The sequence below is a fragment of the Lycium barbarum genome, chromosome 5, assembly GCF_019175385.1.
Source record: "Lycium barbarum isolate Lr01 chromosome 5, ASM1917538v2, whole genome shotgun sequence".
NCBI classification, from domain to species: domain Eukaryota; kingdom Viridiplantae; phylum Streptophyta; class Magnoliopsida; order Solanales; family Solanaceae; genus Lycium; species Lycium barbarum.
Window position 1 is genome coordinate 54,622,630 of NC_083341.1, and position 14,149 is coordinate 54,636,778.

General features: G+C 39.5%; 1 protein-coding gene across 1 annotated transcript; it reads left to right on the forward strand.

The window, feature by feature from the left end:
- The first annotated feature begins 540 nt into the window (after positions 1-540).
- Positions 541-1,714, forward strand: LOC132639404 (uncharacterized). Its single transcript, XM_060355851.1, has 2 exons — positions 541-1,139; positions 1,222-1,714. Exons 1-2 carry the CDS (start codon positions 541-543, stop codon positions 1,712-1,714), a joined length of 1,092 nt encoding a protein of 363 aa, XP_060211834.1.
- The last annotated feature ends 12,435 nt before the right edge of the window (positions 1,715-14,149 follow it).

Below are 14,149 nucleotides of genomic sequence, written 5' to 3' on the forward strand. Positions count from 1 at the left end.
ATGATGTTATGAGTGCTCTCTTGGACAAATTAACCGAGACCAATGAAGCTTGGCATACTAGAGAGGCGGAAAGAGTTGGAGGAGGTCTTCGAAAATAGTGTTGTATCGTGAGACAATTAAGAAGGAGGAGGAGAGAGATGAAACAATGGCAAAGTTGGTCACTCAAATGGAGCTTCTCACGAAGCATATGTTGGGTGGAAGCACGAAGCGGGTTAATGCGGTAGGGTCTTGTGAAGGGGGCCCTCAAGATGAACAATGCTTCCAAATCTATGATAAAGAGGCCAATTTTGTAAACAATCAAGTGGGGGTTCCTGGCCTAACTACCAAGGTTCCAATCAAGGACCTTGGCGACAAGGTCAAGAGAATCAAGGTTGGAACAAAGATCAAGGGAGTTCACAATGGTGGGACAACAATTAAGGTGGTTACAACAACAATTATAACAATCACCGGAGCTCAAATCCTTATGTCCCACTCAAGGGGAAACAAATGATTTCAAGCCAACCATCCATTAGCGACCCCGCTAGTTCTAAAATAGAAGATATGCTATCAAGAGTATTGAAGAAAGTGGAGTCAACCGATTCCTTTTGCAAAGAAACAAGAGATGAAATGAAAATCTTGGGGCAAGTTGTAGGTTCTCACTCAACTTTAATCAAGCAATTAGAATCACAACTTGGAAAAATCTCGGCTACTCTCAATCAAAGACAAAAGGGCACACTCCCTAGTGATACGATTGCAAACCCAAATAATTATAGTGATCATAAATGCCATAAAATCACTACTAGGAGTGGCAAGACAATTGAGGGAGAGACATTGGTGAAAGAAAATTTCGTTATTGATGATGAGAAACTTGTTGAAGAACCCATGGTTGTTGAAGAAGAAGTGACTTCAAAGAAGAAGAGAGTTAGTATTGAAAACCCTATTATTATTGAAGAAGTGCCAGAAAATGAAGAAGCTTCAAAAGGCAAGGAAGCGGCAGATGGGGTACCAAGCGTTTTACCGCCCGTTCCAAATCCTCCTCCTCTATTTCCTCAACGATTGGCTAAGAAAGCTGATGATGGTAAGTTTCTCAAGTTTATCGAGAAATTGAAAGAACTTTCAATCAACATCCCTTTGGTGGAAGCACTTGAACAAATGCCCGGGTATGCAAAATTCATGAAAGATCTTGTGACCAAGAGGAGACATTCTAGTTTTGAAACAGTGGGGGGTTACACATCATTGTAGCTCTATTGTGACAAAAACCTTGGTTCAAAATAATGACGATCCGGGAGCTTTCACGATTCCTTGCACTATTGGGATGTACAAATTTGTAAAGGCCTTAGGTGATCTTGGAGCAAGCATCAACTTGATACCACTTGCTATCTTTAACAAGTTGGGTTTGGGCACTCCTCGACCTACAACAATGTGGTTGCTAATGGCGGATAGAACTGTGAAGAATCCGGTAGGTATCCTTTATGATGTGCTTGTGAGAGTTGATCGATTTATTTTTTCGGCCGAATTTGTGATTTTGGATCCTGAACTTGATTTCAAGTTTCCCATAATCTTGGGACGACCTTTCTTGGCTACGGGGCTTGCTTTGGTAGATGTGGAAAGGGGTGACCTAAAATTTAGAACGAATTATGAAGAGATCACCTTCCATATTTGTAAATCGATGAAGCAACCATCGGACATGAGTGTAGTGTCGGTTGTTGAACAATTGATGAGGCTATGGAGTTAATCGTTGAGTACGAACAGATAGGTGAGATGTTGGTGACAGTCTTGATGAAATATGATGGGGGGGGGGGGGGGGGAATGATGAAGAATTTGAGGAAACGGTTACTGCATTAGTTGGGTTGGGGTCATACCACTACAATTCGAAAAATGCTTGATCTTGATATAGAAAATCGTGAAACTCCTCCCGCAAAGCCCTCTATCATTGAGCCTCCCACCTTGGAACTCAAACCTCTTCCTTTATGTTTGAGGTATGAGTTCCTTGGACCAAACAACACTTTGCCCGTGATAATTTTCGCCCGGTTGACGGAAGAACAAAAAGAGGTTATTGGTGATCTTGAGAAAGTACAAGAAGGCAATTGGGTAGTGTATGGCTAATATCCAAGGTATTCCTCCAGAAATTTGCACCCATAAAATTCAACTTGATGAAGATTGTGAGCCTAATGCTGAGCACCAAATGAGGTTGAATCATCCTATGCAAGAAGTTTTGAAAACGGAAATCATCAAGTGGTTAGATGCCGGTGTTGTGTACCCAATAGCGAATAGCCCGTAGGTTAGTTCGGTCCAATGTATGCCCAAAAAGTGTGGAATCACCATTGTGCCAAATGCCAAGAATGAATTGATCCCAACTCGTACGGTTACCGGTTAGAGGGTGTGCATGGACTATAGGAAGTTGAATCGTTAGACAAAGAAGGATCACTTCCCAATGCCTTTCATGGATCAAATTCTTGATAGGCTTGCGGGAAGGGATTACTATTGATTTTTAGATGGCTACTCGGGGTACAATCAAATCACTATTGCCTGGGAAGATCAAGAGAAAACAACATTCACTTGTCTTTATGGGGCTTTTGCTTTCAAAAGAATGCCCTTTGTGTTATATAATGCACCCGCAACCTTCCAACATGGCATGATGTCCATCTTCTCTGACATGGTTGAGGAGTCCATTTAAATCTTCATAGATGACTTTTCCGTAGTTGGGGATTCCTTTGGTGAGTGCTTGGGGAATCTAGCCCAAGTATTAAAGAGATGTGAAGAAACGAACTTGGTTCTCAAAATGTCACTTCATGTTAAGAGAAGGCATAGTATTGGGGCATAAAATTTTGGAGAAGGGGCTTGAGGTTGATCAAGACAAAATTGAAGTCATTAGTAACCTTCCTCCTCCTATCTCCGTCAAAGGTGTCCAAAGTTTCCTTAGACATGCCGGATTTTATCGAATGTTCATCAAGGATTTCTCAAAGGTAGCCAATCCTATATGCAAGTTGTTAGAGAAGTAGTCAAAATTCATGTTTGATGATGCTTTCTTAAAGGCTTTTAATTGTTTGAAAGAGAAACTCACGTCGGCACTTATCATTATTGCTTCAGATTGGTCTAAGCCTTTTGAACTCATGTGTGATTCTAGTGGGTTTGCAATGGGAACCGTGCTTGGCCAAAAGCGTGACAAGATCTTTCATTTGATTTACTATGCAAGAAATACTCTTAATAATGCCCAAATGAACTACACGGTCACCGAGCAAGAGTTGCTTGCCATTGTCTTTGCTTTTGAGAAATTCGGTGCCTGCTTGTTGGGAACCCATGTGGTTGTTCGCACCGATCATGCAGCTCTTCGTTACCTCATGACAAAGAAATATGAAAAGCCGAGGTTAATATGTTGGGTCCTTCAATTGCAAGAATTTGACTTTGAAGTCAAGGATATGAAAGCTTGTGAAAATCAAGTGGCGGACCATTAGTCTTGCCTTGAAGAAGGTGGGTGGCCATCGGATGGCCTTGAAATCAATGAATCATTTCTGGATGAGCAAGTGATGGCAGGGTCACATGATATGATTCAGTGATATGCCAACTTTGCTAATTATCATGCTAGTGACATCATGCTGGAAGATTTGAATTTCAACCAAAAGAAAAAGTTCTTGAGTGATGTCCGAAAGTTCTATTGGGATGAGCCATATCTATTCCGAGTTTGCGCCGACAACATCATAAGACGATGCATTTCCGAAGTGGAGATGATGCCTACCATTAAGGCTTGTCATTCATCACCGGTTGGTGGACACCACAGTAGCTCAAGGATGGCGGCAAAGGTTCTTCAAGGTGACTTTTATTGGCAAACAATCTACCAAGATGCCCATGACTTTGTGAAAGCTTGTGATCAATGTCAATGGCATAGGGGAATCTCAAGAAGGCATGAGCTACCAATGACACCGATTCTTGAAGTTGAATTGTTCGATGTGTGGGAAATTGATTTTATGGGTCCAATTGTGAGTTCCTACAATAACAAGTTTACCCTTGTGGCAGTGGACTATGTGTCAAAATGGGTTGAAGTCGTTGCGCTCCTAAATAATGAAGGAAGAAGTGTCACCTTATTCTTAAAGAAGTATATCTTCTTAAGGTTTGGGACTCCAAGGGCAATCATTAGTGATGGGGGTTCTTATTTTTGCAACTGGTTATTCAAGACTCTTCTTGAGCTGTATGGAGTCAAGCATAGAGTTGCCACCTCGTACCATCCCCAAATAAGTGGACAAGTTGAAGTGTCGAATAGGGAGATCAAGAGCATACTCTCCAAAACGGTAAATGCAAATAGGACCGATTGGTCAAAGAAGTTGGATGATGCTCTATGGGCTTACCGAACGGCTTACAAAACACCAATCGACATGTCTCCTTATCAATTGGTATTTGGAAAATCTTATCATCTTCCGGTGGAACTTGAACATAAGGCATTGTGGGACTTGAAAAAGTTGAATCTAGAATGGGGTTATGCCTCAAACTTGAGGTTGGAATAACTCAATAAGCTGGATGAATTCCGATTTAGAGCTTATGTTAGCTCTTCACTCTACAAGGACCGCATAAAGCACTTCCATGATAAGAAGATCATGCAAAGAGAATTTAGCTCCGGGGACGTGTGTTATTGTTCAACTCAAGGCTCCAGTTGTTTCCCAAAAAACTGAAATCCAAATGGTTCGGTCCCTTCGAAGTAACACAAGTGTTCCCACATGGAGCAATAGAAATTGTTGGCCCGGATGGAGAGCATTTCAAAGTGAATGGGCAACAGGTTAAGCACTACTTGGGCTTACCCAATGAATTGAAGAAAATTAAGATCACCTACCTCAATGACCCATGAAATGGGTAAAACCGTCGTGTCGCGACGTTAAGTCAAGCGCTTCTTGGGAGGCAACCTAAGCTTTTATTTTCGCATTTTTTCTTAACTTTTTTTTGAGTGTGTAGGATGCAAAGTCACAGGTAAATGGAGTGGAAACACCTATGCCTCTTGGAGAGGGTGAAAAATCAGAAAAGTAACCAAAATTTCCGAAGTTGCAGCCAACATGCGGCACCACATTTGTGGATGCGGTGTAGTTTGCGGCCTCAACTTCAACCCAGTTATTAGCCAGTGACCAACGAAAAAATGTTGGGGATACGAGCACATTGCGGCTCCACATCTCAAATATGCGGTCGCATCTCTCAGTCAAGGCCATGTCAGGTAAAGGCAACTTGCGGAGTGAATGTGGGGTCGCAAACTCCAAATGCGATAGCATACTCACCGCAAGTTGTACGAGTATAAAAGGAATTTTGAAACTCTTGTTTTTTACTTTTCCCCCTCTAATCCTTCAACCGTTACACTTCCCCACGATTTTAAAACGTCAGTTTCAAGCGACATTCTCAACTGACCTTTAAAGAGCACAACTACCTTCCAAATCTTACCATTTGTGCTTCCATTGGCCCTATATCGTTTCAAGTGCACACACCACATTCACGCCTCTAATTTCTTAAGGTATGTAAATGGCTCTTCGATTTTAATGTGAATTTCATGTAAACTAAGCATGTTGAGCACGTTTATAACAATCTTAAAACATTATTGGTGTGCATGCACTTGAGATTTTCCTTTTTTTTTTGGTATGAATGTCGTATGTGTGTGGGATTGCATAGTAACTTGTTAAATTCTCTTGATTATGCGTTCTTATTGCTTGATTATCACTTGGTAAGGGTGTATTCATGTTTGGGAAGGGAGATTAGGGTGTTTAGAGCTTAAATTTTGAAAATGGGACACGGGGTTTGAAAATTGAAGAAGACAATGGAGATGCGACCACATTCGGAGTATGCCGAGTCACATCTCCATCGCATCTCGGCATGACCACTGTAGTGAGGAGGGCTAAATCCCCGAGTATGCGATCGAGATGCATCACAGCATCTTGCTCCGCATACTCCTTGCCTAAATTTGGCAATGAGACCTGCAAAATGTGAAACTTTGCGGTGCGTTTGCGGCAACGCATAGCGCGTTTGCGGCAACGCATAGTGCATATGCGGCCGTCTTTTCACAAATACGGCGCCGAATACTCTTTATACGGCTGCAAACTTACCCATTGTCACGCCCCAAACCCGACCCTAGACGTAACAGACATCCGATTCTATGAACAACACCGGAAGCACCTTATTGTAATCAACAACCACCTAGTCTTTTCTATTAAACAACTATCTTAACAAATATGAAACAAGTCATTTATAGCTGAATGAAAGCATAACCATTCTTAGAGATAATTCAGCGGAAGTCAAATCAAATAGTCAGTTAATAACCGTGGAAAAATACCTCAAGGAGTCATACGAGGCTCCAACATACTACCCACAATCTGACAATTATCTATGGAGCTTCTAAGATAATGAATAAATGTCTAACTCATCAGGACGCAGCTCGGAAACTAAAATATGAAAAGTAAAGATAGAATAGTGCCCCACGAAAAATCATGTGGGCTTATTGAATGGTCTCGAAAGAAGCAAGTTCTCCTAAGTCGTAAGCGCATCACGAATCTACTCTTCTACGTTACCTGACACACCATAAAAAACAACAATGGTATGCCTGAGTACTGGGTACTCAGTGAATGTCTAAGGGGAAATAGTTAACAAAACAAAAATAAGATAGTAAAATCAATAAAACGATATCAAAAGAAACAGTTCGAATTCCACAGAATAAGTAAGCTAGTTAACTAGGGAAACGACCAGTAAGAGTCAACATATAGGAATATATCAAGTTCCACATATGTTACCGTTCACATCATTATATGTTTTATTTATGAACTCAAGATTTCCACAAGACACTCACAGGCAACAAAGATACGAAACAAGCCACTCACAGACAAATCAATCAATCGATACTTCGGGCTAGGAAACCACGAAGGCTAATCGTCCTCTGGACTAGCACAACAATATATGTACCGAGCTACACGCCTCGAAGGTCATCGTCCTCTGGACTAACACAGTAATAATCGTATCGATACGTTAGGATCCATAATGGCTAATCGTCCTTTGAACTAGCACAGCTTGCCCATATAGGCCCAAACACTAACAATTACAATCATGGTATATAACCGAATCGTCAATCATGACTTATAGCCGAATTCACTTCTCAAACCATCTTCTCACAATAGAGGTATTTCATGTCACATTCCGTTTAGAAATCATGTTCAAATCATCTATTTAATTTCACAACATATTTGAAACTTCAGTCTTATAGAAATAAAATTCAATCATCCCATAACGGGCAAAACGTGTTCATTGGAAGAGTTTCATTCATTTAAGGTTCGATGCGGGCTTGACCCTACACACACATGACCTTGATCAATTGTCATCTTTTAGTTCGAAAACCAGTTCAACAAAGAACAACCACCAAACTAGGGTTTTAACTTATAGAAACAATCAAGGAAGGATTCTCAAATACAAATCATGCTTTCACAATATAAACATACTTCAAAAGTAGACATACTTGAAAAGACGATTTTTGAAAGATAGACATACCTTAAATCCCACTCACACGTAATTCCCAAGGTTTTACAATCACACTACAATGGTTTTAGATGAGAAAGATTAAGGCTTTAATCTAATTCTACTCATATACTCCTTTATAGAAAAACTAGGGTTTTCATGTCTAAAACGTGTTCTTGAACACTTCATGAATCACTCATGCACTCTAATCCCATAGGATAACTACACTAGTCTAAACCCTTTCAATAATATCATAGAAATCAAGGATCATACCTTTTTGAAGGAATCTCAAAGTCTCCAACGTTCCTTTTTTCTTCTTTTTTCTTGGGTTTCAAGAATCTAGGGTTTTTGAAAGATGAACTAGTGTTAATTCTTGTTACTTTGATATAGTTTAATCATAAGATGATTAGGAACTCACCTTGTAAGGTTTGGAGAAGTTCTAGGGTCTTTTATCCTAAAAACGTTGGCCAAGAATGAAGTGGGTTTGGAAATTTCAAGAAAATTACGTTTTTATACAAAAATTTCCCGCTTGAGTATGATAAGGTGAGTTTGCGGTCGCATCTTGAGTCTGCGGCCGCATACGGGCAGCATTCTTGATAAAACTTCACTCAATAAACTTTCAAAATTTGGCCAATATTCTACCAATATGCGATGTCGCATCTTGAGTTTGCGGCGTCGCATTCTGAGTTTGCGGTCGCATCTCAGCCGGCGCCCCAGATAGGCTTCAGTAAAATGGTCATAACATTTTACTCACTACTCAATTTAAACTCCACTTTATATCGTTGGAAAGGTATTTCAAATATATACAACTTCTATTAGACGACGTTTTCCCAATTTCTCAACTTATTTTCACGAAATTGGCCTACAAGCCGGATCAACAAAAACTTAGAGGAGTTTAAGAACTCTTACGAACTTCACTACTTGGTCTTGATCTTAAATCAATTATTTCCACCCAAACTCATATTGATAGGACTTCATACGCCTTAAATGTCATATTACTTCTCATTTAATACATTCACACCTAACTCGGATTTACGGAGTGTTACATTATCCCCCCCTCAGGATCATTCGTCCCCGAATGAAAGTCATAGCCTAAGATATTCACTAAGCCTCAAGCTGTCTCAAACAAACTCAATTAATAATCTAACAATAACCATATGGTCCTCACGAGGAATCTTTACAACTATCCCAAACCAGCATATATGCATGAAATGAGGGATTTACACTTTTAGCCTAAACCATCACAAGCATTCGACAACGAAAAGATTCAATACATACCTGGAATAGGGAACAAGTGAGGGTATCTCTTCTTCATGTCCTTCTCCACTTCCCAAGTCAGCTTCTTTGATATTATGATTTTACCACAGGACTTTAACTGAAGCTACATCTTTTGTTCTCAACCTCCTAATTTGTCGATCCAAGATCTGCACCGGTTCTTCTTCATAAGACAACCCTCCGTTGATTTCAATCTCTTCATGAGTCAAGACATGAGAACGACCAGGTTTATACAACCTCAACATCGAAATGTGAAACATAGGATGCACCATGGCCATCTCAGAGGGTAACTTCAACTCATAAGCCATCTTCCCAATTCTCCTGATAATCTCATAAGGGCTAATGAACCGAGGACTAAGCTTGCCGTTTCTACCAAACCGCATTACTCCCTTCATCGGCGACACTTTCAAGAATACCTTGTCACCAACAGAAAACTCTAGCTCACGACTCCTCATGTCCGTATAAGACTTCTGTCTACTCTGAGCTGTCTTGAGTTGTTGCACAATGAAGTTCACCTTCTCTATTGATTCATGAACTGAGTCGGGACCCAATAGTTCTACTTCAGTAGGCTCAACCACCCAATTGGAGATCTACAACGCCTCCCATAAAGTGTTTCATATGGAGCCATCTGGATACTTGCTTGATAACTATTGTTGTACGAGAATTCCACAAGAGGTAGATGTTCATCCCAATTACCTCCAAAATCAATTGCACAAACTCGCAACATGTCTTCTAGAGTTTGAATAGTTCTCTCTGCCTACCCGTCCATCTGAGGATGAAAGGCAATGCTCAAGTTCACTCGAGTCCCTAAACCTTCTTGGAATGACTTCCAGAAATGAGCAGTGAATTGAGTACCTTTATCAGATATAATAGATGTCCATGTAATCTGACAATCTCTTTCAAATATAACTTGGCGTATTGTGTCGCAGCATGCGTTGTCTTCATAGGAAGGAAATGAGTAGACTTGGTGAGTCTATCCACGATCACCCAAATAGAATCGAACTTGGTCTTTGTGCGGGGTAAACCACGACAAAGTCCATATTGATCATCTCCCACTTTCACTGGGGATCTTAATGTTTTGAGCCAATCCACTAGGCGTTTGGTGTTCAGCCTTCACCTGCTGACAGTTCAAACATTTAGTGACAAAGTTAGAGATATCTACCTTCATGCTGTTCCACCAATAGTGTTGTTTCAAATTCTTATACATCTTGGGGGATCCCGGATGCACAGAATACTTGGAACTATGTGCTTCCACCATCAATTCTTGCCGGAAGCCATCAACATCAGGGACACATAAGCGCCCTTGCAATCGCAGAATGTCGTCATCTGCACCAACGGTGAATAAAGTGTACTCACCTTTCTCCACTCCATCTCGCAGCTTCACCAAAAGTCCATCTTCATATTACTTGGACTTAATTCTCTCCACAATATCGGATCGCGCTTGCGTAATTCCCACTAACTCCCAATTTTCAGTTTCATTGAGTCAGACCCCAAGACTAGCAAGTCTTCGAATTTCCTTGCCTATCGGCATATACTGAGCATGCAAATATGATAACGTGCCCATAGGTTTTTGGCTCAAAGCATCAGCAACAACATTCGTTTTACCAGGGTGATACAAGATGTTCAAGTCGTAATCTTTCAACAACTCTAACCACCTTCTCTATCTGAGATTTAACTCTTGCTGCTTGAACATGTATTGCAAGCTCTTGTGATCAGTGAAGACATCACAATGCTCCCCATACAAGTAATGACGTCAAATCTTTAAAGCAAAAACCACAGCAGCCAATTCCAAATCATGAGTTGGATAAATATTTCTCATGCTTCTTCAACTGTCGCAAAGCATAGGTGGTCACCTTATCATTCTGCATCAACACACAACCTAAACCAATCCTAAAAGCATCACAATAAACTACATAACCACCAGACCCTGAAGGTAAAGTCAAAATAGGAGCCGAAGTCAATCTCGCCTTAAGCTCTTGAAAGCTCTTTTCATAAGCTTCAGACCATTGAAACTTAGTAGTCTTTTGAGTCAGTTTCATCAATGGTGAGGCTATCGATGAGAAACCTTCCATGAACTTTCGGTAGGAACTTGCCAAATCCAAAAAGCTATGAATATCCGTCGCACTCATGGGTCTCGGCCAGTCTTAGACTACCAAAATTTTATGAGGGTCAACCTTAATACCTTCGCTAGATACCACGTGGCCTAAGAAATCCATAGAGTTAAGCCAGAACTCACACTTAGAAAATTTTGCATAAAGCTTATTCTCCTCAAGCGTTGTTAAGGTTATTCTCAAGTGATGTGCATGTTCCTCATGGCTCTTCGAATACACCAGAATATCATCAATAAAGATAATAATGAAACGATCAAGAAAAGGTTTAAACACGCGATTCATCAGATCCATAAATGCAGCAGGTGCATTAGTCAGACCAAAAGACATTACAAGAAATTCAAAGTGTCCATAACGAGTACGAAAAGCTGTTTTCAAAATATCCTACTCCTTTAGTTTTAGATGATGATACCCAGACCTCAATTCAATCTTTGAAAAGAATTTAGCACCCTGAAGTTGGTCGAACAGATCTTCTATCCTAGGAAAAGGATACTTATTCTTAATGGTCACCTTATTAAGCTGACGATAATCAACACACATTCTAAGAGATCCATCCTTCTTTCTGGCGAATAGGACTGGAGCACCCCAAGGTGAGGTACTTGGTCGAATAAAGCCTTTATCCAATAAGTCCTTCAATTGGTCTATCAATTCTCGTAGCTCTGTCGCAGCTATACAATACGGTGGAATAAAGATAGGTTGAGTATCAGGAATAACATCGATCCCAAAATCAATAACTCTATCAGGTGGAATACCCGGAAGATCTACTAGAAACACTTCAGGATATTCATTAACTACAGGGATAGACGCAAATTCGGGTACGACAGTTTGAGTGTCGTTGACAGCAACTAGATGATAAATACATCCCTTCGAGATCATTTTATGAGCCTTAAGATAAGAAATAAACCTACTTCGAGGCTTAGCAATTTCACCTTTCCACACAATAACTGGTTTATTAGGGAATTCAAAACAAACCAATTTATGTCAGAAATCCACATTTGCATAACACTCAGACAACCGGTCCATCCCCATAATCATACCAAAATCAACCATCTCTAATTCGAACAAGTCGGTTATAGTCTCGCGGCCTTTAATTACAACTACACAGTTTCTATAAACTCTAGAAGCAATAACGGGAACACCAACAGGGGTATCCATAGAGAAGGGTTCTAACAATAGTTCGGGCTCCACCTCAAAATCAAGAGCAAAATATGGTGTTACATAAGAGAGATTATAACCTGGATCAATCAATAAATTCACTTCAAAAGAGCAAATAGTGAGAATACCTATAATCACAACATTTGAGGCTTCAGCTGCCTCCCTACGTGTCAAACCATAAAGTTGGGATTGACCCCCATTAACGGCGTTAGCAACCGCTTTACCATTCCCGCTTCTATTAACACCTAATTTTTGACCTCCCGTAATTCATTTCAGTCACTCAGAATCCCCGAATAATAAATAAATAAGCTGAGCATTTTTTTTTAAAAAAAAGGAGTTTAGTGATTCTTTATAAATTGTACAGCATCGATATTTCTTTTCCTTTAATTAACCAAAAAAAAAGGGGGGGATGTTCATGCACCGTAATTTTATTTAGAAATTAATGAACATTTTTATAACATTTTGTTAAATTTAATTAAAAAAAGTCGGGGGGGGGGGGGGGGATTGAGGAAGGGTCCTCTTTTTATTATTTGAGATTATTTTGTAAATCAAATGATTTAAGTAAATAATTATCTAACCTTCTTAACTTCTGATTTTTATAAAATAAGCATAATTGTCCTTAAATGTTTAAATTAGGTTAATTACTTAATTAATTAAGTGATTGCAAAACTGAGCTTTTATATTTTTGCCTTGGCCATAATTAATTTAGTCAGCCCATAATTTAAGAAAATTAGAATTATTTTGCAAAATCAGCCTATTAGCATTTGATTTAAAATGATAAATTTAATTTCAAAAAATTGAGTTAAAAGGCCATAATTAAAATAAGTATGCTATGATAATTAATTAAGGCCATTTTTTATAATTTGATCGAAGTTTTAAAATTATTTTAAAACAACTACAGCCTAATTCTCCCTGTAATTGAAAATTCCTCCAATTTTAATTTCTAAATTATTTGTTCCGAGCATTAGATATACCCCATGTATACACATATATATGAAGTATATATGTGTATACATTAAGGCCCTCCTAACTTTAATTCAGATTTGGACCGAGTCCAGCCCAAGCCAGGCTGTGACCCGGCCCAATTTTTCACTTATCAGACAAATACCCCATGGTGACACTTAAGTTTGGCTCGCCGTGCTTGAAATTAACGTTTTGGGGGCCCTAATTCATTAAAGAGCACGAAATAGCTTTTTTACACATTTTTACATTCTTCGACAATTTATTGATGATTATCCTTATTTTAGGAATTTTATCAATTTATTGTCATTTTTAAGAATCATTATTTTTTGCACATGTACAACGTAATACTACCATTATGTGCAATTAATAATTGTCGCTTTATTTTATAGCAGTACATTTTTATATCTTATACATTAATATTTATATTTTCTACTTACATTATTATTTATACATGTATTAATTAACTATATTTTAGTATAGTCCGCCAGTGCAGAGAAAATCGGAGCAAATTAATCTTAAATGCGGAGAAAGAATTCAATCAAGTCAAGATTTTAAAAGGTGACATTTGAAGTGATGGGTTGGGTTCTTCATCCATTGGTTGATACACTTTTACACATTGGTTAAAAGGGTGAAAACCCCATTGGATAATAACCTAGGGATTAAAAGTAGCATCAAGGGGACTAGAGGGGGAGTTCTTTTGTTTTATGGACAAAAGAGGGTATTTATTTACATTATAAGAAAAGGGAGGGGGCTAAATTAACAAACAACACTCTAATTTTCAGAATTTTAATTCTTCACTCTTAAAGAAACCCTAAAAAGTTTCCCTCCTCTCATTTTCTCCAAAAACAGCCGCCTCTACCCCCTTCCACCATCTTCACTGGCGACGAGCTCGCCGGAGCTCTAGACCAACACCATCAGCCCTTTGCTCCCTTCGTTCTCATCGCCAAAGCCTCCACTACGACACAACCTTCTGCCCTCATTTTTTTTCTTTCTTCACTGCTCCGGTGAGGAGATTTATGCTCCGGTGAACCGGAGCAGCTAACCACGACCCTGCCACAACGCCATTAAAACAGCCCCCTTCGTTTTCTTCGCTGCTCCGGTGAACAGGAGCAGCCAGCCACGACGCCCCACCCCTCTATTTAATCCTCTTCTTCTCCTCACTTTCTTCTTGTATTTTTATTTTCCAAAATTCTCCGACGCAA

What these genes read in the sequence shown, in the direction of transcription:
- LOC132639404 (XM_060355851.1), top strand. Translation starts at nt 541, where the DNA reads ATGCTATCAAGAGTATTGAAGAAAGTGGAGTCAACCGATTCCTTTTGC. An exon ending in GCACTTGAACAAATGCCCGG is followed by an intron (nt 1,140 to 1,221) that starts GTATGCAAAATT and finishes ACATCATTGTAG; the next exon opens with CTCTATTGTGACAAAAACCT.